Below are 21,688 nucleotides of genomic sequence, written 5' to 3'. Positions count from 1 at the left end.
TTACATAGAAACTATCAAGACAAAAGCATGGAGAAATCTTTGATGATTCAGACTCCACAAAACACCAAGTGGAAAGGATTATCAGGGCAAAATGCCTAGAACAGAGAATGTACTGACTAATCCATTAAGTAATGAGAAGTCACTAAAGAGCATGAGGCAAAGGAATGAGATGATCAAGGTGTGTGTTGTAGATCAATGACTGGAAACAGGGAGAACCTATACTTCTGAGAGCCTGAAATAAGGCAGTGGCATTGAGGACAGAGAGGAAGAGACAAACGGGTCACAACCACTGAAGAGAATCCCACCCACCTTCTCAGGATTTACTGAGCACCTACCATGCGCCAGGCAGTCGGGTGCTGATACAAAAGAAAGATTCTTCTGCACCAAAAAATGCCTCCTATGAAAGCTGTAAAAGCCTAAACTAGAGAACTGACAGCATATTAGAACCTCTGTCTGCCCTATATTTATTAAAGTCTTTGGTGACTGCCTTACTTTGAATTAGTGAATAAATCTCTGTTTTATCCTACCGCTGATGTAACAGAATTTGGTCATATCCTTTCTTGGCCTTTATCTTTCCTACCTTTACTAGAGTCTTTCTAGTTTGTGTAGTCTCTGTACGGTACCTCCTACCACCTTCCAATCACTTTAGTTGCCATTTATTTGGTTAACAAGCCCTTGTTTCTCCTGCCTAAACCTAACTTTCCATTGCCAAGACTTCACTAGAGAAAAAAACAAAGAGAAAATATTCTAGTCACAGTAGCAAGACAGAGTCCAATTCTTTTATTCCCCCTTCATTTTCTCCACCAAGCTATCCGAGTAGAACCCAGTTCTAGGATACAGACAGTAAGAGCATGGGCCTGGAAGGCGGGATGCCTGGTCACAGATTCTGGCTCAACTTACTAGTAGTGTGACCTTCAGCAAATTCCTTAGCCTCATTGTTCTTTGATTTCTTCAATTGCTGGACAAGGATAATACTAGCTTCTACTCATAGGGTTACATGAATATGGCTAAGTATAGGATTATGAGTTAAAGTAGTCAAGTATTTAGCATGGTTCTCTTTCACATGGTAAATGTTCAGTAAATACTATTTTTACTCCTTGTATTTTAGATGTTGTTAAGTGATCTACTGCTTTAGGACACAGCTGATGATAGATTCTGCCACAATCTATTAAACTGTAGACTTACCTTGGCACCAGCCAATTCCTTCATCATGAAGAGAGAATCATCAGCTCGTTCATCATCATCATCCTCATAATTTGGGGAGGGAGCTCCCTCTGCTCCTTGCCTCAACAGGCTGCCACTTCCTCTAGGATCAAAGGGATCAACCACAATGGGCTCAGTACCTTTAATTTCACATCGGCAGAAAGGACAGCCCTGGCCTTCTGATTCCTACAAAGGAAATAGGAGATGGTGACACACACATCTGAAAGTTCTTAAAATATTCGTCCACTAAAAATACAGTACCTAAAAATGAAAAAAGCACCAAAAGTTTAGGACCTACCCCACAAACCATTCTTTATATCCATAAAGTATATACAATCCCCAATTCTTCACTGTGATTATTTAGCTGAGAGAAAGCAGGGTTTGGATCCATACCTGCCAGGATGTTAGACAGGATGTGCACATGAGGTGGCCACAGGGCTCAATCTTCACATCTTTATCATTCTCGGCACATATTTTACACAGTTGGAATGTGGAGCCCATCTCACAGTATAATTCATATTGCTCCTTTGATTAAAAAAGAAAAAGAGATTATTCAGTCCCCTACAAATATTTGTTGAATGAATGAATGAATGACTGCAATACTTGTAATACTAATCTTTGCCTGGAAACAGAGTGTCACAACAGTGAACAGGTAAAACAGAAAGCACCTAGTCTTGGTCCTATTTTAAGAAACAGGGTTTAAAAAAAAAAAAAAAGAAACAGGGTTTAAAAAGAGACCACACACACGTAAATTCACTAATCTAGTCCATGGTTTAAAATTTTAAGTGTTCCAACCACTTAATGTAATTCTGTCAGTTCTACAGAGTAATATATAGAAGCTTAGGTCTAGAAATATGATTAAAATGGAAAACAAAACTCACCTGGGTCACTTTGATGTGGTCTTGAGGAGTTGGTTCACATAAGCCTGTCAGGTCGGGATTCTGATTCCGTCCATCAGGAAACAAATAGCTGTAAAAAGAGTAACCAATCTTGGGGGTCTACTGAAGCCAATTTATCACTGCTTACTAGTACAGACAAATGTTATCTAGGAATTCTCTCACTCTAAAAGGGCAATTTAGGAGAAGTGTAAAGAGAAATTTTATTAGTACTTCAAAAAAATTAAATAACACAGATCAGTTCTAAGAAGATACTCTTCAAACACTGACATTCTTTCTCCAGGGTGTCACAGGCTCTATTTTAATTAAGGGGTTGACAAGCTTTTCCTGTAAAGGGCCAGTTAGTAAATGTTTCAGGCTCTGCAAGCCACGTAAGTCTGTGTCACATATTCTTCATTTTTTTTTAACAACATTCTGAAAAGGAAAAACTATCTTAGACACAGACTAAAAGACCTAGTCTGTGCGCCACAACTTACCAACTCCTATTTTTATCTGTGGATGACCACAGATTAAAGTGTGAATTCTCAATTTTAAAAAAATGACATTTGCTTCAACCAAAGACCTTAAAACACCCTTGTTTACAGATTTAACACTAAGAGACACCAATTTGAAAGAAAAGTAACAAGAAGCACATTAAGCCACTGAGATCAACTACCAGGAAGCTTCTAGCATCAAATTGCTCTGACATCTGGTGAAGTACCCCCTTTCAGTTCTAACATTACTGTAGAAAATGATGTGTAATGGAAAATGGATTTTCCTAATCACTTTAAAACACAAGTAGTTTTCTCATACCTGGCCAACTGTTAGTATTCTTAGTGCTTACCAACTGCTAATCAATTTGAATTCCCAAAGGAATAGGAATTCTATAATAAATAGGAACTTAAGTCATAAATATTAGCAGAGATTACAAAAACCCATAGCCTGAAGAAATTCTGCTGAATTAAAATGAAGTTAGGATGAAGGTCATTGAGCCTGCTGCCCTCAGGAACATTTAAGTCATCCTAATTTTGCCTAGTCAAATAACTGGTAACACTTTACATTTTTTTTAATATTTATCTATTTATTTATTTGGCTGAGTCAGGCCTTAATTGCAGCATGGGAGATCTTCACTGTGTCATGAGGGATCTTTCACTGTGGCACTGAAATCTCTAGTTGCAGCATGTGGACTTAAGTGCTCTGCAGCATGTGGGATCTTAGTTCCCCAACCAGGGATTGAACCCATGTCCCTTGCACTGCAAAGTGAATTCTTAACCACTGCACCACCAAGTGACACAGACTTATGCGGTTTGCAAAGACTGGTGAAATATTTACTATCTGGCCCTTCACAAAAAAAGCTTATCAACTCCTTGATTAAAATAGAGCCTGTGGCATTGTGCCCTGGAGAAAGAGTATCAGTGTCTGGAGGACAATACTGATGTTGTCAGTGTTGTAGTAGCTCACTCCTGTCTTTGTGTCACTCTTTGTGATCCTTTGGACTTTAGCCCACCAGGCACCTCAGTCCATGGGATTCTTTAGGCAAGTGGGTTGCCATTTCCTTCTCCAGGGGATCTTCTCAACCCAGGGATCAAACCCGTGTGTCCTGTGCCTTCTGCACTGCAAGCAGATTCTCTACCTGTTGAGCTCTAGGGGAGGCCCCTGTGTTTGGAGAGTACTATATATTTTAAAATCTAATATAGACCTGAAAAAAGTTAACGTGTGGAAAAAAAAGAAAGATAAAATCTACTCAGAGTAACAATGGAAATAGTAGAGGAAAAAATAATTTCACTCAAGGAATCCTTTTTAAATAAAAACAGAAGTCCTACAGAAGTTGAAAATTCAAACAATATAAGCTGTTAATGTTTCCTGAATCTTAACCTGTAGAGAAAACCTGGAATAAAGTCATTAATGATGCAGTTTCACAGCCCTAAGTTCCTAGACTCTAACAGATGATAAACAGTAGGTACTCACAAGCCTTCCCTGAAGCCATCAATCAGCGCTTGGAAGAGAGGTTTATTGTGAGGGATTGTCTGGAGAATGTTCCCATCAGCAGTGACATACCCAATAGCCCACTGACCCAGACGAGTACAGCTCAGCCGGAAAATGTAACTGAAAACAGAGAAACAAAACCTTGATTACATATGCTTGCATTAGGGTGGAAGATGAGACAGAGACAAAAATCAAAAAGACCATCAATAATAGATTCTTCAATGACTCCACACCAAAAGGAAAAGGCACAAAAGCTTAATTCTTAAGTGGCTTGAAAGCATTTGTCAAATCATAGTATCTGAATAAGTCAATTCCTCTGATAAACAGACATCAATCCTACCACAGAAATGTGGCCACTGGGGAACTAGTAAAAGATCATGTTTCCTCCTTTTCAGCAAAGGTCACAGAATAAAATTCAGGTGAATAAACCTCTTTGCTTCATTCCACTGACCTGCCAGGTTTGTGAATGAATTTCTGGAGTCGTGCTTTCACTTCATCATATGTCAGGAAAGCCATGTAACCAGGATGAGTTACAGCAAGGCTATTCCAGTTCCTGAGCAAAGAGGACCACGGCTAAGGAAACAAGAGATCAATCAGACCATCCGGCTCCAAACATACAACCAGCCTCAGAGCAACGAAGAGCAAAAGAAAAATCCACCTCAATACTCAAATATAAACTCTCCATTTAGTGTCACAAATTTTCAACCATATTGTTACTTTAAGGGAAGATAAACATGTTTGGGAAATAAAAACTTTGAAAAGCTAAGAAGAAAATAACACATGCTTATAGGGAGAAGCCTAACTGTGCAAAATACAGAAAATTTTCAAGCAGCTCTAACCTGCTGGAGCTACTACTAGAGTAATGATGAGGTTAAACAACAGACAAAAACAAAGAAAACAGGGCAAGGCCTGATGTTCAAGTAAGAAGTTCCAAATAAAGGTTTATGCAAGGTTGCATATACACACATTATTTTTAGAAAAGGAAAGGAGTTGTGAACCATCAATGCATCTCAATATTAGTCAAGAATTTTAATACCACAGGAGAAAAAGCTGGAAACATACATATATGTCCAGTAGCTGAACTCAGGAAGTATATTATACCCATTTTTAGGGTAAAATACAAAAATTAAAATGATGCAAAGAAAAAAAAAATGATGTAAAGAATATTTAACAGAGAAAGATTATAAATATGAGGAGAATAAGCAGATTATATAGTTACTCTTTTTACATATATATATACACACACACATATAAAATACAGAGTAGTTTTAACCTTTTTTTAAACTATAGTTTCTAGAATAAAAATACTTTTATAATAGGCAAACTCCCAAATATCCAAATGTTATTTTTTTAAAAGGTTCCCCTTCAGAAAAGTGGCAATAATTAGTTCAACCAACATTTTAGCATCCTACCTGAAAGAGTCTCGTAAAGATATCGAATTCAAAAACTGAAATATAATCATTGCAGGTCAGATCAATAGTGGATTTCAGAGCCATGGCCTCCAGCCCAGAACTGATGGGATGTACTTCATGAAGGGCCTGTCTGAAGCTCTTCCAAGGGACTATTGTCCTAGGGTGGCAGTGAGAGAGAAGGCACAGAATAAGATAGCAGATAATTCCAGGCATTACTACAGTCAAGGAAAACAGTCTCTTTAAATTCTCAAAATCCACTTTAATTTTCTTAGAGAAACTGAATTATGTTTTACATTGATAACAGAAAAGGCATAAACGATACGTTTCTTAACTTCCTATTGAGTAAATTAATAACAGAGACATCTTTTCCCGCTTTTCTTTGGCAGAATGCCACAAGTTAATCCCCTTTCTCACCTTCAGACATTTGCTGTATTAGAGAAGCAGGAAGAGAGATGAGATTATCCTTTTTGTATTAGAGATGTAACCTGTGGCCAGATCTTCACTTACTGTATTTAAACTAACCTTTTAAAAGCACATAAAACACCCTGATTCTTTTGAGGAACCCACACTATCAAGGACTACACTTGAGGAATATAAAGCTTAAGGTACAAGAAGAAGAGAGTTCTGATACAAATGAAGAAGAAATTATTTAACAAAAGAATGATTAAACTCCAGATATGGCTAGCAAAGGGTACTGTGGGATATCTATTTCCCAAGATCAAAAAAATAAATAAAGTAAAATCTCATTGCCTTTATGTATTCACCTGCCTGATAGAGATCAAGTGGCAATTCAAACTCTTTTCTAAAGTAGATAGTTACTAAGTAAAAGTAACAAAGTTAAACTCATGCCCATCCTCTTCAACTAGGTTTTTTAAAATCACTAATCATTCTATATCTGATGCTTAAACACAACTTTTTAAAATAAAGCAAGCATTTAACATACATCAAATCAATATGCAGTATATACCTGAGACTAACTTAACAGTGTGCATCAATTATATTGCAATTAAAAAAAAAAAAAGCATTCAAAGAGAGACTTACATTAGGATCTGTATATTCAACTGAAAAATTTTATTGTTTTCTACTTTTTCAGTTCTTTGACTTAAAATTTCAGAGTATATTCAAGAACATTTATATTAATACTGAGAAACAAAAACTTGACTTAAATCATGGGCTTCCCTAGTGGCTCAGTGGTAAAGAATCCGCCTGCTAATGCAGGAGACATGGGTTCAATTCTTATTCTTATTCCAGGAGGATCCCACATGCGTGGAGCAGTTGAGCGAGTCCCTGTGCCACAACTCTGAGCCTGTGTTCTAGAGCCCGGGGACCTGAACTACTGAAGCCCTCATGTCCTAGAGCCTGTGCTCCGCAAGAGAAGCCATTGTGATGAGAAGCCCATGCACCCCAATCAGAGAGTAGCCCCTGCTTGCAGCAACTAAAGAAAAGCCTGTGCAACAGCATAGACACAGCACAGCCAAATAAATTTTTTTTTTTTTATAAAAAGGACAATATAACAAAGCGGAAACACAAGCCACAGACATCTCTAATGTTAGTGACTAACAAAGAATTAGTATCTTACAATAGGAAAACGACAAGTCTATAGGAAAACAGCCAAGTCAGAAAAAGAACCTAGACAGGTGACAAATGTGAAAAGGTGCTCAAGCTCCCTTGTCATTAAGAATATAAAGCAAAATATGATACCAATTCATATTACCAGTGTTAGCCAAATTGCAGAGCTACTGGAACACATGCATACTACTCAAAGGAATAGAAACTGGTACAACCACTTTGGAAAGCAGTTAGGCAATGTATGGCAAAGCAGATGTGAAACCCCTGACTCAGCAATTCCACTCCTAAGTATGTAAGTATTGAGAAACTCCTGCATATGAAGGCAAATACAATTTTGTTTTCTGTAGCACTGCTTGCAATAGCAAATAATTTGAAATGTATGTGTTCATTAACAGCATAATGGATTAGGAAAAAGAGAACAGCATGGGTTTCAACAGAACGGCAAAGGTCTATCTACTTCTTTAAGAAAAAAAAACACAAACATGATCAGAACAACAACAACAAAAAAACTAGGCTAATATTTACCACAGTTGGGAAGTAGTTATGCATATATTCATTATTTTTGTTTCAAACTAAACAAAAACCCAAAATACAAGCTTCAGTTCTTCATAGTTTAAATTCATTATTTTGACACTTACTTTTCCCCAAAAGCTTTCCTCCAAAATTCTGCAGCATCTGCTTTAGTAATCCGAAACGTGTCTCCTTGAAAGAGTCCACTTGGGAAGATTCCTTTTAGTTCTGCCAGCATGTGGCTGAAGATCAGGGACAGTTTGGTCAGGTTTCGCCTAAAAATGATCAGAAGTGCAATGGTTAAATGAGAACATAAAATTATTTTTATTTTAAATGTGCTGAATCCACTACACCAGGTGTGTGATTATAATGCAAGAAAGACTGTTGCATTCATTGAAGTCCACTCATGTCCCTCCATTCAAATAGGCATTAACAGGTAAATAAGAAAAAAAAATTTAACAGTAATCTATTTCAAGACTTTTAATCTTAAATTAATAAGGCCTAATAACTGAGCATAAACTTCTGTGAACAAATCTATCTTTTTTAGGCTGATAGATAAAAGAGGACTCAACCAAAAAGTGTAAGAAGTTGTACACTGCTGTAACCATTCACCCACAAAAGAGATGTTAGAAAAGCAAAATATATTATTTCCTGCTTTGCATAAACTAATCTGGATGTTTAAATTATCCCAACTCATCTAAATTAAAAGTAAATTAAAAATCCTCAATAAACAGGACTATTTAAATATCCAGAACAAATATTGTCATTAATCAGACCTAAAAGAGATAAGTTTTCCTTTTTAAGGAACTTCTTTTTCTTTATAAAAAACTAAAAACCAACATCCAAACCATGGAAAAATTTCTAAATAAGTGCACATGCTGCTGCTAGATTTTAACAAGGTAACTTTCACCTGACCACCTCTGTTTAATGGTTGTGGTGATAAAGTACCAATTCAATACACCAGATGATGTCTCCACTTTCAAGTGTGTACTTAAATCAGATTATCTCGGTAATCTTTAACGGTACTGCTACAGAACAACATACAGATGTCTTAGATATTGCTATTCACCAAACCAGCTACTATTACAGTTGCTTATTTTCCCTTGCCTCAACAATTAGTATTTATGTATTAAAAGTCAATTCTTGTCATACAAGTAGACGATAAAATTTCAAGTCAATTCATGATCAATTTTATTGCCTCAAAATTCTCTTTAACACAGATTTTTCTTTTCACCATTAGTCCCATCTTTGTCCTTCCTAGATAAAATGCTGCACCAAGTCCCTATAGCCCTAACTTTTCGGTAAAATACTTCTGAAACCTTTCTAATCAGCTTTTCAACAAATCAGCTTAAGTTTTCTGGTATCTGTCTTTTGCACTTGTATCAAGTTTTACTCTAATTTTCCTATTTCTGAAAGCACCAAAAAAGTGATAAAATCAATATTCATTGAAGTCAGTCTAAAATAATTCATATGCCAAATAGCTCAAGTAAGTTGTAAAGCTCAAGTAAGTATGTTAAAAAACACAATCACTTATCCAATCCCTAAACTCCATTAATTGTTTTCCTCTTGGTATTTTAAGAGCCTTCAATTGTTGCTGGTTAGGACAGTTACTATTTTAATAAACAGGAAACAAAAACAGAGACTATTGAGATATATATATATATATATATATATATATATATATATATATCACAGATAATAATATAGAGAATCTGCAAAGCACAAATTATTCCCAATGACTTCCCAAAGTCTTCAGCAGGACACCAGACTGCACAATGCACTAAACTCTAATATTTACATAACATTTTGCAAAATGTTAATCCTTAAAGATAAGCAAGAGAGAGTCCTGATTCCCTTAAGATATGCTAAATTGCTGAGAACTATGTGTAAAGAACTATGCTAAACAGTACAGCAGAGTAACATATAATACACATATTACAAAGTTACAACAGAGATCTTTTTGGAAGAAACAGTTTGAATCCTCCTTCTTCCTGAAAATGTCTTTCCTTAGTTTCTCCAGTGTCATCCTCTCTCGGTTCTCCTACTTGCTTTTGTTCTTCCTTTTTTCCTTTCTATCCTCCTAAAACAGCTATTTCCCAAGAATCTGCTCTAAACTGAAGAATCTACTCTCCATTTCCTTTCTTTCTCCATGCACTCTTATGACTCTTCCTTTGCTAACTCAAGGATTCAAAAACTGCTTTGCAAAAGATTCCCAAATCTTAGGCCTTGGTAGCTTTCCAACTGCCTACTGTATTTCTCCAATCAAATGCCAGCACCTCAAAGCAACATTCTCAGACTTACACTAACCTTCCTTGAGTGAGGCGTTAATAAATTTGGAATTTGAGATTAACAGATATATACAGTTCAGTTCAGTCACTTAGTCATGTCTGACTCTTTGCGATCTATGGACTGCAGCACATCAGGCCTCCCTGTCCATCACCAACTCCCAGAGCCTACCCAAATCCATGTCCATTGAGTCGGTGATGCCACCCAACCATCTCATCCTCTGTCGTCCCCTTCTCCTCCTGCCCTCAATCTTTCCCAGCATCAGGGTCTTTACCAATGAGTCAGCTCTTCCCATCAGGCGGCCAAAGTATTGGAGTTTCAGCTTCAACATCAGTCCCTCCAATGAACACCTAGGATTGATCTCCTTTAGGATGGACTGGTTGGACCTCCTTGCAGTCCAAGGGACTCTCAAGAGTCTTCTCCAACACCACAGTTCAAAAGCATCAATTCTTCGGCACTCAGCTCTGTTTATAGTCCAACTCTCATATCCATACATGACTACTGGAAAAATCATAGCCTTGACTTAGACAGACCTTTGTTGGCAAAGTAATGCCTCTGCTTTTTAATATGCTGTCTAGGTTGGTCATAACTTTCCTTCCAAGGAGTAAGCACCTTTTGATTTCATGGCTGCAATCACCATCTGCAGTACTACATACAAAATAAATAGCAAGGACCTACCGTACAACAGAGCTATATTCAGTATCTTGCAATAACCTATATGGAAAATAATCTGTAAAAGAATATATGTATAAAACTGAACCACTTTGCTATAACCTTGAAACATTATAAATCAACTATACTTCAATCAAAAAACTTGTCTTTAGTCTATTCCTATACATGTTCAATCACACCACATATAACTACCTACCTTTTAAGGGGAGTGGGACACAATTTCTATACTACCAATGAGACAAAATCCAGCTCAGCTTTGATTTTAGACTTTCCACTAACCTGGGTCTAACCTACCTTTATAACTAATTTCACTAGCATATTCCAGCCAAACTGAATATTTTCAGTTCACTTGCTCAGTCATGTCCGACTCTTTGCGACCCCATTGACTGTAGCACATCAGGCTCCCCTGTCCATCACCAACTTCCAGAGCTTGCTCAAACAGATGTCCATCAAGCCAGTGATACCTTCCAACCATCTCATTCTCTGTCTTTCCCTTCTCCTCCCGCTTTCAATCTTTCCCAGCATCAGGGTCTTTTCCAGTGAGTCAGTTCTTCACATCAGGTGGCCCTAAAGTATTGGAGTTTCAGCTTCAACATCAGTCCTTCTAATGAATATTCAGGACTGATTTCCTTTAGTATTGACTGGTTTGATCTCCTTGCAGTCCAAGGGACTCTCAAGAGTCTTCTCCAACACCACAGTTCAAAAGCATCAATTCTTCAGCACTCAGCTTTCTTTATAGTCCAACTTTCACATTCATACATGACCACCGGAAAAACCATAGCTTGGACTAAACGAACCCTTGCTGGCAAAGTAATGTCTCTGCTTTTTAGTATGCTGTCTAGGTTGGTCATAGCTTTTCTTCCAAGGAGCAAGCATCTTTTTGATTTCATGGTTGTAGTCACCATCTGCTGTGATTTTGGAGCCCCCCAAAATAAAGTCTGTCACTGTTTCCATTGTTTCCCCATCTATTTCCCATGAAGTGATGGGACCAGATGCCATTATCTTAAGTTTTCTGAATGTTAAGCTTTAAGCCAGCTTTTTCACTCTCCTCTTTCACTTTCATCAAGAGGCTCTTTAGTTCTTCTTCTCTTTCAGCCATAAGGGTGGTATCATCTGCATATCTGAGGTTATTGATATTTCTCCCAGCAATCTTGATTCCAGCTTGTGTTTCATCCAGCCTGACATTTCGCATGATGTACTCTGCATATAAGTTATATAAGCAGGGTGACAATATACAGCCTTGATGTACTCCTTTCCCGATTTTGAACCAATCTGTTGTTCCATGTCCAGTTCTAACTGTTGCTTCTTGACCTGCATACAGATTTCTCAGGAGGCAGGTCAGGTGATCTCCTATTCCCATCTCTTGAAGAATTTTCCACAGTTTGTTGGGATCCACAGAGTCAAAGGCTTTGGCATAGTCAATAAAGCAGATGTTTTTCTGGAACTCTCTTGCTTTTTCGATGATTCAACAGATGTTGGCGGTTGGATCTCTGGTTCCTCTGCCTTTTCTAAATCCAGCTTGAACATCTGGAAGTTCACAGTTCACATTCTATTGAAGCCTGACTTGAAGAATTTTGAGCATAACTTTGCTAGCATGTGAGATGAGTGCAATTGTGCAGTAGTTTGAGCATTCTTTGGCATTGCCTTTCTTTGGGATTGGAATGAAAACTGACCTTTTCCGGTCCTGTGGCCACTGCTGAGTTTTCCAAATTTGCTGGCGTATTGAGTGCAGCACTTTCACAGCATCATCTTTCAGGATTTGAAATAGCTCAACTGGAATTCCATCACCCACCTCCACTAGCTTTGTTCATAGTGATGCTTTCTAAGGCCCACTTGACTTCACATTCCAGTATGTCTGGCTCTAGGGGAGTGATCACACCATTGTGGTTACCTGGGCCATGAAGATCTTTTTTATATAGTTCTTCTGTGTATTGTTGCCACCTCTTCTTAATATCTTTTGCTTCTGTTATGGACAAGAAATGGTCCATACCATTTCTATCCTTTACTGTGCCCATCTTTGCCTGAAATGTTCCCTTGGTACCTCTAATTTTCTTGAAGAGATCTCTAGTCTTTCCCATTCTATTGTTTTCCTCTATTTCTTTGCATTGATCACTAAGGAAGGCTTTCTTATCTCTCCTTGCTATTTTTGGAACTGTGCATTCAACTCTTCTCCTTTGCCTTTAGCTTGTTTTCCCAGCTATTTGTAAGGCTTCCTCAGAGAACCATTTTGCCTTTCTGTATTTCTTTTTCATTTTACCTTTTCTTATACATGCTACCCCGATTCACTTTTTCGTCTCCGAATCACTATGTATTTGTTCCTTAATTTGAAAAAGACCCAGCTTAAATGTCAGTTTCCTAAGAGGCTAGCTAGAGGTAACAAACCTCTAAAATATCCTGAATATTTTCAATGCAGTTCTTCTCCATGTCATCTGAACCCATCCTGTACTACAGTTATCTGTGTACACGAGGGCTGAATTCATTTCTGATGTATATTTATATCCTTCTGGCATCATTTCTAACCTTTATTACACCTCCAGAAAATATGTGACTTTATACTATGTGCTAGGCACTAGGGATGGATACAACAATGAACAAGACAAAATTCCTGGTTTTAGAGCACTCCCATTTCCTTGGTATCAGGGTTGTATAAGAAAAAGGCTTTGAAGAAAAACAAAGCAGGGTATGCAAAGAGAGGCCTGCATGGTTGCTGTCTTTAGAGAGGATGGTCTTACGGTCCTCTCTGAGTGGTGATTTTTGAGGCCAATTCTGAAGTGAAGGCAGGAAGCCAGTCTTTGGGTGACTGGGCCATGTCGATATCTTTGACTTTTCAAATAATTTTCCACTAAGAATCTACCAGGTATCCAGTACTATGCTGGATGAGAGATAAAATACACAAACCAAAATATAATGGGCCAAAAAGTTATTTTAATTTGTGGAGTAAGCCACAACAAGGAGAAAGTTATTGACCACAAGGATATAATGGCATCAGGTGCATAAGAACAATCTGAAGTGCTGGCTGAAACAGTTACTGAAAATCAATTTAAAACATTTTCCTACTCAAGGATGCATCTCCCAAAAAGCCAGCTTATATTTCTTAAAACCACCAGAGATGTGCACCATAAGCATCACACTTCTTAAAAGGAAAAAAAAGAAACTATAAAAGCCTATGCATGGATCAGAGTATTTGGTAAGTGGTCTGAGTTGCAGTTCTATTAAAAAACATTTTAAGGCAGTAGGCTTATGGTTCAGTGCTTTCAGGGCAGAATTTAACCAGCAAAATCTGTCTAAACTTGTAACCTTAGAGCAATGAAGCATGATGGATATTTGGGCTTATTACAAAAAATTACATTTCAAAATTCTGTCAGCAGTTACTTCAACTTATACAATGTGCTCTAATATTTCTCCAAAGATGCACAGAGGAACACAACTATTCAATTTTTCTTGTAAATGCACTGAAGACAAAACTTGCCTTTCTTAACTTTGAGTGGTAGCAAAAGCTTTTCTTTAATTCAGTATTTGAAGGCAGTTTTTACTACCCTTAACACTAACCTTCACATCTAAGTAACTGCAAATTCTACTCTATAGCTTCCATCTTTCTTTTCTCTTGTCCTCTCACAACTTCCCCAGAATCAAACACTGATTTAGTATGCAGTTGTCAGTTTTTAAAAAGGTTCAGGACTGGTGTGAGTTCTTCTCCCCAACCTCGGGTCCTACTCTAAAAGCCAAAGTACCTTTGTACCTCAGGCCTAATGTAATGGTGTACATGTTTCCATGTATACTTTCAGCTAAAAGGGACTAAGATTTATGTGTCACCAATACATAAGGATACTGAAAATTAAATGACCACTGTTCCTGTTTTAGCTTCAAAAGTAAAAAGATAAATACAACCTGACAGAAACCACAATCACCATTTCTATAGATCAAGCAAGACAGTGTTGGAAAGCAGCCTTTATATTAATATGAAACAAACAGAAAACTCCTTAAAGGAGGCCAACCAATGAATTTTCTATTACACAAAATACTAAAACACAAGCTGCCATGTTACTCTTGGCCACAAAGTACTTCGCAAAGAGGAAATGGAAAAAAGAACATAGTATGGGGAGATATATTAACCCTCTATATTAAAGTGTATCTATTAATGTTTAAGTTAAGTACAGAGAACAGTACCATTCTTTTTTGTTATAACGAGAATGTTCCATCCCAAAAAAAGTTTCAAGAAAAAGACTTTTGAGAAATTAATATTAAGAGATTGAGATCTAGGAAAAAAATTCAATGATGACTTACAAAACAATCAGTCCAATGTATTCATAAAGATATTCTCACAGTTACTTTTTCTGAAACTACATTTTGATAGTCAGCTGCTGTCATTCAGTGGCTAAACTGCATAACTGACAGCATGCTGTTTATTCTTTCTACAAAAGAGTACTTGAAAATATATATGATAATAGTCAAGACAACTAGGGACTTCGCTGGCAGTCAAGGGGTTAGGATACCATGTTTCCACTACAGGAGGCACAGGTTCAGTCTCTGGTCAGGGAACTAAGATCCCATATGCTGTGTAGCATGGCCAAAAAATAGGGGGAAAAAGACAACTAGAAATCTAAAATGTATTTCCTGGTCTCCCATTAGTTTACTGTGTCCTGCAACAGTTATTTAAACTTTCTGAGCCTCCACTGACTCAAATGTAATATAAGGAAACTGGAACCAATTACTCCCAAAGGTATCTTTCCACTTATAAAAATGTATAAATGTATGTTATTATCACTGATTTGAAACTGGAAAAGAAACCTTAACTTCAGCAGTTTAACTGCATAATAAGATTGAAGAAGTCATAAGAGAAAAAAAGCCAGCACTTTACCCTTATATGACAGAGGGCTAGAAATTATGTCAAGAAACAAGAATTTTTCAAAGTACATTTTATTTCTGCCTGCAAAAATTTAATAAACTTACATCTTATGGAATTTAAAAAGTTACTTGTATGAACCGTATATGGGGATAAATTAAAATACTGTTGTCTACTCTAGTACTAGGGGTCTACTAAATTCCAGAATTTGTACTAAGTTATTTTACTCAAAGAATTTTATCATTTCTGAAAAAATAACATCAAAAATCATCCCAGCTAAGTGAAAATACTGTCACATGTGAAAATGGTTCAAACTGGTTCAGAACTCTTATTTTTAAAAAGCAAAGAAAGTGGAACTTTCCTCTTGAAAACAATAATTTAGGTAACTGTAGCATCTAGGTGATAGGTATACAATTATTGTAAAATTTTTCCCAATTTTCCTGTATGACTGAAAAATTTTATAATAAAACACTGGTGGGGAAAACCCTAATAATCTATTTTAATAGTATCTGTAGACCCAATGATCCTGTACTTCCCAGGCAGTAAATTTCAGAATGATTAACACTTAATACAAGGATTGACAAACAAGCTGCACACCATTATATAATACCATTTTGGAGCAGTAAAGTATTTCCCAAATAAGGTCACAATATAACTCACTCTGCCACTCAGTCATGGTGTGAGCTGTAAAACCTATACAGATGGTGAGAAATAATCATACTGCTCAACAGTGACATGATCAATGCTTTTAAGTATTTCATTTACTGGTACCATTTCAGGGATAACTGTGTTGCTTTTTCTATTCTTTAAACTCCAAAACTTTATATGCAAGCACCAGTGTCATCCAAAGAACGCTGAGTGAGAACATACTGAGATGACATTTATAACTCAATAGCAGCATCCTCTGCTCACAGTAATCAGCTTTAAAAATAGATACAACGGAACTTCTTTCAGCAAAGCTTCACAGGAAGTCAATGAAGTACTGTTTAACTCTTATCTGCTTAAGCTGCTAAAAAAAAAAAAAAAGGAGGGAGGTGAAGCAAAAACCATCACCTATTGAAAAAAAGTACTAAGCCAATATATCTAAAAATATCAATGACCTTTTTTACTTAACACATATTAAGTGTATTTGACAATATACTAACGGTCATGCTTTTGAGACCCCCCAAGTTACATGGTAACAGATTAGAACAGTATTATTCAGAGCATTTGGAGTCATTTCATAGAATTTTAAACCTGAAGAAACACTAATCTCATTTACCAGGTAAAGGGGAAGGCAGTAGCCTGCAAAAGAATCTCCAACATGACCCTCTATTACAACCTTAAAACATAGACTCAATCTCCTTAATCTCCCTACACCAAAATCCTCAATGATTTACCAATAACTACCAAAAACGTTCAAGCCACTCTGCTTAATAAGTCTAAGCATGCACAGTATGGTCCTGATTCACTTTTCCAGACATATACTACTCAATATTTCCAAAAACATTCTATATTTTCCAGGCCCCAGGCCTATTTATATCAATAATCTATGTCTCTCTTTCTCATAATAACATTAAGAGTTTACTATGTATCAGATAGGCTCTTCCGGTGGCTCAGGCAGTAAAGAATCTGCCAGCAATGCGGGAGACCCACGTTCGATCCCTGGGCTGGGAAGATCCCCTGGAGAAGGGAATGGCTATCCACTCCAGTATTTTTGCCTGGAGAATTCCATGGACAAAGGAGCCTGGCAGGCTACAGTCTATATGGTCTCAGAGAGTCAGACGCGACTGAGCAACCAACACTTGCACTTTTTTCATGTATCAGATACTTTGTTAAGCTATATGTATACCTCATTTAATTCTCATAATAGTGCTTTGAAACAGAAATTACTAATGCTATTTTACAAGGAGAAACAAAGACTTTAGTAACATCAAATAAGCTGTCCAGGTCACAGAGCTAGTAAGTGACAGAGCAGGTCTGTGATTCAAGAGCCCAGGCCTGCTGGTGTGATAGGTATCATTTCCTTTCCAATGACTATGGTTACAGAAATCTTGCCCATTCAAAATTCATTCAAAACGCTGTCTTCTCAGAAATGTATTCCCAGTCTTCATTTAGTGTCTAGTTTCAAACTCAGACACACGCCTGCCACGCCTCACAGCATCTTGTTCATACTCTGTTCTGGCTTCATCATGTCCCACTGTGTATCAGGTGTCTTATTCCCCAACAGGATGACAACTCCTTAAGGGCAGGCGCAGTGAGGGTGTCTTGTACCCTCTATCCCCTGCAGTGGTGAGCACACTGCCTTGCACTTAGATATTCCATAAATTTAGAGGATTGAAAAATATTCCTTATTTTTTAAATAAACTTTTTATTATGGGATTTTAGATTTACAGAAAAGCTGAAAAGATGGTACAAGGCATTCCCCCATATACCCCTCATTCAATGGTGTCCCTTAATAGTACCATCTATTCCTGTGGTACATCTGTCAAAACTAAGAAACTGTCAGTACAGTGCTATTAACTAAACCCTAGACTTTATCCAGGGTTCACCAGTTACTTTTTCCATTAATGTCCTTATCTATCCAGGGCTCTAATCTAGAGTACTACATTATATTTATCCACACATCTCCTTAGTCTCCCCTGGTCTGTAATAGTTCCTCAGTCATTCCTTATTTTTCATGATCTTAAACTGTTTTGAGGAGTACCAGTTACATATTTTTGTAGAAGGTGTCTCAGTTTCTATTTAGCCGATGTTTTTCTCATGCTTTGACTGGGGTTATCAGCTTTATGGTCACAATACCACAGAGGCGCCTAACTCATCACATAATACTGGAGAGCACATGAAGTCCCAGGACATCACTGGTGATATTAACTTTGACCACCTGAGTAGGTACCTAACTCACCACATAATACTAGAGGGCACATGAAGTCCCAGGACGTCACTGGTGATATTAACTTTGACCACCTGAGTTAAGGCACTAAGGATTTGCCGTGCTTCTCCACTTACTACTGGAAAAGATTTTTTTTTTTTCACAGATACATTCCTTCTTTCATAACTCATGTAAAACAGGGCACTTATACTCGTCACTATTTTTAAATGATTAATGTGATATTCTCATTAAAGCACACACTATAAAGACATAGTATTTATAAGTTAATACCTTTGGTTTTTAGTGCATTTGGAAAAAACAAAAACAGCTTAAAACTCATTGAGAACATTTAGCAAATGTTCACTAAGTTACATTAACTTAAGGTACTAACTATCATCATTTCCTAAAGAGGTCAAGAATATAATCAGACTTCCCTATCTTTCAAAACCACCTCTGAATTTACTCACCCCAAATTCTGAAAGGTAACTATGTAAGTTACACACACTGGAGCATCTATCTGCAGCTAAAAGCAAATTAACCCTGAGAACTGATTACTATTTCTCTATGTGTGCATGCTTAGTCGCTCAGCTGTGTCTGACTTTTTGTGATCCCGTGGACTGCAGCCCATCAGGTCCCACATCCATGGGACTTCTCAGGAAAGAATACTAGAGTGGGGAGCCACTCCCTTCTCCAAAGGGTCTTCCTGGAGAAGATGCCCTCGAAGGATCGAACTTTCATCTCTTGCGCTGCAGGTGGATTCTTTATGGTCTGAACCACCAGGGAAGCCCACCATTTCTCTACACCAGTGACTTAAAGAATATACAAATACATCAGTAACATAATACAGAAATCTCCAAAACTTCCCATACCCCTCAACAAGTGACAAGAACTACCAAGCACCTTCAGAAGTTTTATCCCGTGAACTTAAAAAAAAAAGTTTAAAATATACAGATATACAGACAAATTATATACCGAGGGAGAGACAGCTCTAATAGAATCTAATCAAATACGTAAAAAGCGTATCAAATTGTCATTAATTATTTAACTCCTGAGTATATGATTTATCAGACATCCATTTCCATTTCAAATACATGGCTTCCCAGAACAAACACAGAGTAACTACAAGATTTTGCTGTTCTCTAAAGTTGGGAAAGAAGAAATTTTCTGTATCTAACTGAATCTCCTCTACGTGGAGGCATCAAAATCAGAGAATCTTTATCACTGCCATTTTCTGCAATGTATTTTCCATGAAAAATAATTCTCCTCAAGTTCAAGAATCTGTGTCTGTACAACTCTGGTGTTAGTATTTTACTTAGTAGTATTTAATTAGCAGCATTTTACAAAATTTAATATGGTTTTATTAAAAAGCTATAGATAAAGACAACGTCAGATAACATAAGAAAGAAGGTCTTCCTGGCCCTGACCAGTTATCAAAGCAAACTCACACATTTAGGCAGACTTTGCTGAGGACTAGAGTAGAATAAAGTGTCAAAAGAGCATGGGTGGGAGAACCACTAATTAAAACTAATATGTTTTAGGAGGCTTCTTGGATTTTAAAGAATAGATGGGATTTCAAAAGACAATATGGGAGGGCAAGGGATTCCAAGTCAAGGTAATGACCAAAGCAAAGGCTCAGTAGAAAAAAGTTCAGGGACTGGCAAATAGATGGACATGGGCTTCCCAGTAGCTCAGTGGTAAAGAATCCATCTGCAATGCAGGAGATACAGGTTCAATCCCTGGGTCAGGAAGATCCCCTGGAGAAGGAAATGGCAACCCACACCAGTACTCTTCCCTGGAAAATTCCATGGACTAAGGAGCCTGATAGGCTACAGTCCATGGAGTCGCAAAGAGTCAGACACCACTGAGCGACTGAGCATGGGCTAGACTGTAGAATCATGGCAGCATGTGATAAAACTGAGTAACACAAGCAGGACTCAAAATGTAGAGATTTAATTACCATGATGAGGGAGATTACAGATGCAACAGGACATCATTAAGGGTTTGGAACTGAGGAGTGACATCGAATCTGTTTCAAGGCCATAAATGATAGCAGTATGCAAGATGAAACAGACAGGAAATGACAAAAAGCAGCAAGCTCAATCAGGATAGTACTGCAGCAGAAAGGTAATGGGAGCCCAAAAATGGGCAGTAAAATAAGACAGATTTGAGAGAGACTGCAGAAATAAAGGGAGAAGGCAATGGCACCCCACTCCAGTACTCTTGCCTGGAAAATCCCATGGACAGCAGAGCCTGGTAGGCTGCAGTCCATGGGGTCCCAAAGAGTCGGACACGACTGAGCAACTTCACTTTCACTTTTCACTTTCTTTTTTTCATATTTGACCTTCTATTTTATTTTTTTTTAATTTTATTTTTAAACTTTACATAATTGTATTAGTTTTGCAAATATCAAAATGAATCCATCACAGGTATACATGTGCTCCCCATCCTGAACCCTCCTCCCTCCTCCTTCCCCATACCATCCCTCTGGGTCGTCCCAGTGCATTAGCCCCAAGCATCCAGTATCGTGCATTGAACCTGGACTGGCATCTCGTTTCATACATGATATTTTACATGTTTCAATGCCATTCTGCCAAGGGAGAAGGAAGTGGCAACCCACTCCAGTGTTCTTGCCTGGAGAATCCCAGGGACAGGGGAGCCTGATTGGCTGCTGTCTATGGGGTCGCACAGAGTCGGACACGACTGAAGCGACTTAGCAGCAGCAGCAGCAGAAGTAAAACCAAGAAAACGAGATGATTAGTAGGAGGGAAGAGATGATGAAACTGAGCCTGCGCAGCTGAGAGTAGAGTCTTAAAAATAATATGCTAATAAAATTAATACGTTTTTTTAAAACTTTTTGTTTTTTTATTGGGGTATAGCCAATAAACAGGCTTCCCTTGTGGCTCAGCGGGTAAAGAATCCCCACGCAATTCGGGAGACCTGGGTTCGATCCCTGGGTTGGGAAGATCTCCTGGAGAAGGGAACAGCTACCCACTCCAGTATTCAGGTCTGGAGAATTCCACGGACTTATGGAGACATCCATGGGGTTGCAAAGAGTCGGAGGACTGAGAGACTTTCAGTTTCTTTCATAGCCAGTGAACAATGTTGTGGTAGATTCATGTGAACTGCGAAGGGCCTCAGCCATACATATATAATAAAGCTAATATTTTTAAAGGGCTTACTGTGTGTCAGGCATTTTATATTTTTTATTATTTAATTAATTTTCACACACAATCCTCTCAGACAGATTCTGCTCTTACCCCCATTTTATAGATGAAAGAAACCTTGGCTGAAAGAAACTAATCCAAGCGTCAGTCTCGTAACTAATGTCTGTCACCACTATATAATCCTAACCGAGGGAACTTACAAGAGGAAGCTGGTTTGCTAATGAAGAGGACACATTCAGTATTCAGACATGTTGAGTGTGAGATGTCTGAAAGATATTACCATGGCCTGTCTAGCAGGAAACTTGGGAAGGAGGTAG

At 37.7% G+C, this 21,688-nt stretch overlaps 1 protein-coding gene across 4 annotated transcripts in view; it reads right to left on the bottom strand.

Moving 5' to 3' along the window:
- The window catches only part of CBL (Cbl proto-oncogene), a 99,623-nt gene that overhangs the window by 27,456 nt on the left and 50,479 nt on the right, over window positions 1-21,688 (bottom strand). For all 4 annotated transcript variants that reach the window (XM_070803532.1, XM_070803533.1, XM_070803534.1 and 1 more), the window contains 7 exons: window positions 7,684-7,830; window positions 5,477-5,633; window positions 4,516-4,637; window positions 4,047-4,184; window positions 2,085-2,172; window positions 1,597-1,728; window positions 1,186-1,389 (listed from right to left, as the gene is read on the bottom strand). In XM_070803532.1, coding sequence (XP_070659633.1) covers window positions 1,186-1,389; window positions 1,597-1,728; window positions 2,085-2,172; window positions 4,047-4,184; window positions 4,516-4,637; window positions 5,477-5,633; window positions 7,684-7,830 — 988 coding nt within the window. The remainder of the gene's footprint in view (window positions 1-1,185; window positions 1,390-1,596; window positions 1,729-2,084; window positions 2,173-4,046; window positions 4,185-4,515; window positions 4,638-5,476; window positions 5,634-7,683; window positions 7,831-21,688) is intronic.

This window comes from Bos indicus, chromosome 15 (genome assembly GCF_029378745.1).
Source record: "Bos indicus isolate NIAB-ARS_2022 breed Sahiwal x Tharparkar chromosome 15, NIAB-ARS_B.indTharparkar_mat_pri_1.0, whole genome shotgun sequence".
NCBI lineage: Eukaryota > Metazoa > Chordata > Mammalia > Artiodactyla > Bovidae > Bos > Bos indicus.
The sequence above is the reverse complement of the archived record's forward strand: the minus strand, read 5'-3'. Positions and strand labels throughout refer to the sequence as shown.